Here is a 2325-nt window from a genome sequence, read left to right as displayed (position 1 = left end):
CTTAAAGTACAATGTACTATGACCATGCACACATTGCAGTACATAAATCATGTACATACATTATGCTACATGAATACCTCATGCTTCCTGTAATTGACTAACAGGGCTAGGGCAACAGCTGCATCATAGCCGTGGTGTTCCCGAGCATCAGGATGAAAGAATGTTGATACGAGAGCTTCAAATATGCTGTTGAGCATGAAATATTCCAGCATGACATTCTGACTGATGTTATCAATTGAGGTTAGGATGATGAGTATGAATTTGAGGCACAAGTTCTTTACACTAACTGGAAGAGAGAGAGAGAGAGCATGGTATATGCATTAGTGTATAATGTAGTACCAGGATATTCCTCTGATAAAAATTTGCATAAGCACTCAATTAGATTCTAAAAATAGAATGTTAGAGAGTGCTTTATGTTACTAAAAATAGAACATACTCTCATTTGACAGTCTGCAGCATCGACACCAATCAGGATGTCAACCACTTCAATGCTGGAATCAGAAGATGAATGTTTACAATAAATTGACTGAACTAATACACATAATGTCTGAGAAGAGAGAGAGAGAGAAGCAATTGCATTGATTTCAGATTATAATTATTTAACCTGCAAAGCATTGATATTTCTAATCATGTTGTCATCAGTCTGAAGCATTCGGCAGCACTGGATAAACAAGTTATTAATGTTAGCCTAGTTATTAACAGTAAGTTATTGATAGTTAGTGTGCGTATACTTTGATTTGCATGAGGTTAGATAAAGACATTGCCATAATAGCTCCTTCTAAAAATTCTACATTAGCCTGTGGCAAAGGGCTGACATCAGAAAGAAGTGAGAAATAATTCTACTTTTAATAGAAAAAATTCATCCCAGAAGTCGCTTCTCCTTGATGAGGGGTCTTTGCCCTAAATAAAAGTAATAATTAATAGCTTTATTAGCAGTTATACTTGTAGGATTAACTCGTAATAGGTGATCAATTTCTCCCTTAGCATTTTCGCCATTTTGAAATAAGAAAATTAATTTAATAAAATCTAGGTAGGCGTGGCAGAATGGCTGAACAAAAACCTGAAGAGAAGATTCAAATTATGGTAGATCATCATCATACATCATCATCATTATTATCTTATTTGTTTTTTTAGGATGAAGTAAGTATAAGATCAAATTGTCCACGCATCACATAGATCTAAGCATGCATTTACTGCCGGGGAAAGTCTTTCATAAATATTATGATTAATTTGTTTTCTAGACAAAGTGAAACAGTAATGGTAAGGTACAGCCTACAGAGCCCCATAGGAAAGAGGTTGCAATTTACAAGTCACAAATATAGCAATCCTCTTACATATATTTCCCCAGGGGGCGAAGCATACTACCAGTATTATAGATACTGTACATGATACTGTTCTATTAGGTACATATGTACCTGTTATAAGGGAGGGTGGGGCATCTCTGGCATAGAAATTTTATCAATTATTTTCTATCATTTTATGATTGGTTAGCGGATCCCTTCATAAAAGTTTTACAAACTTATATGAAGGAGTCACATGTAAGTATTCTCTTTCTACTGTTTACATGTGTATCTATTATCCTTTCTATTTTTAATTTCATTCATTCATCTGTGATACACAAACTCTTATTTACAACACAATAGCCAGTAAGTACTAATCTATTTTAATTTTGGACAATTGTTTACATGTGTATCTATTGTCCTTTCTATCTTTATTTTCATTCATTCATCTGTGATACACAAACTCTTATTTACAACACAATAGTATGTAAGTACTAATGTATTTTAATTTCAGATGATTGTTTACTTGTGTGTCTATTGTCCTTTCTATTTTTAATTTCATAAATTCATCTGCGGTACACAAACTCTTATTTACAACACAATAGAGAGTAAGTACTAATCTATTTTAATTTCGGATGATTGTTTACATGTGTATCTATTGTCCTTTCTATCTTTAATTTCATAAATTTATCTGCGATACACAAACTCTTACTTACAACACAATAGAGAGTAAGTACTAATCTATTTTAATTTTTGATGATTGTTTACATGTGTATCTATTGTCCTTTCCATCTTTAATTTCATTCATTCATCTGTGATACACAAACTCTTATTTACAACACAAAAGTTTGTAAGTACTAACCTATTTTAATTTCGGATGATTGTTTACATGTGTATCTATTGTCCTTTCTATCTTTAATTTCATTCATTCATCTGTGATACACAAACTCTTATTTACAACACAATAGCCAGTAAGTACTAATCTATTTTAATTTCGGATGATTGTTTACATGTGTATCTATTGTCCTTTATATCTTTATTTTCA

The 2325-nt window shown here is 32.1% G+C and overlaps 1 protein-coding gene and 1 long non-coding RNA gene across 2 annotated transcripts; one reads left to right on the top strand and one right to left on the bottom strand.

Moving 5' to 3' along the window:
- Window positions 1-65: 65 nt before the first annotated feature.
- LOC100638614 (UPF0668 protein C10orf76 homolog) lies at window positions 66-996 on the bottom strand. The gene is made up of 7 exons (XM_020003723.1): window positions 943-996; window positions 844-900; window positions 732-797; window positions 605-688; window positions 437-547; window positions 340-385; window positions 66-286 (listed from the first exon to the last, which is right to left on the bottom strand). The coding sequence occupies exons 1-7, from the start codon at window positions 994-996 to the stop codon at window positions 66-68; spliced, it is 639 nt and encodes a 212-aa protein (XP_019859282.1).
- Window positions 997-1028: 32 nt separating this feature from the next.
- Window positions 1029-1351, top strand: LOC109587481 (uncharacterized). Its single transcript, XR_002187634.1, has 2 exons — window positions 1029-1083; window positions 1135-1351. It is a non-coding gene; the product is annotated as an uncharacterized LOC109587481 (long non-coding RNA).
- Window positions 1352-2325: the final 974 nt, after the last annotated feature.

This window comes from Amphimedon queenslandica, unplaced genomic scaffold (genome assembly GCF_000090795.2).
Source record: "Amphimedon queenslandica unplaced genomic scaffold, v1.1 AMPQUscaffold_12557, whole genome shotgun sequence".
Lineage (NCBI taxonomy): Eukaryota > Metazoa > Porifera > Demospongiae > Haplosclerida > Niphatidae > Amphimedon > Amphimedon queenslandica.
This window is presented reverse-complemented; position numbering and strand designations above follow the sequence as displayed.

Bases quoted from the DNA above. Each gene is read 5' to 3' on its own strand.
- LOC100638614 (XM_020003723.1), bottom strand. From the start codon at position 996: ATGGCGAAAATGCTAAGGGAGAAATTGATCACCTATTACGAGTTAATC. The intron at 548-604 runs GTTAAATAATTA...CTCTCTTCTCAG, and splicing joins GAAATATCAATGCTTTGCAG to ACATTATGTGTATTAGTTCA. The intron at 386-436 runs GTATGTTCTATT...TTCTATTTTTAG, and splicing joins CTGCAGACTGTCAAATGAGA to AATCTAATTGAGTGCTTATG.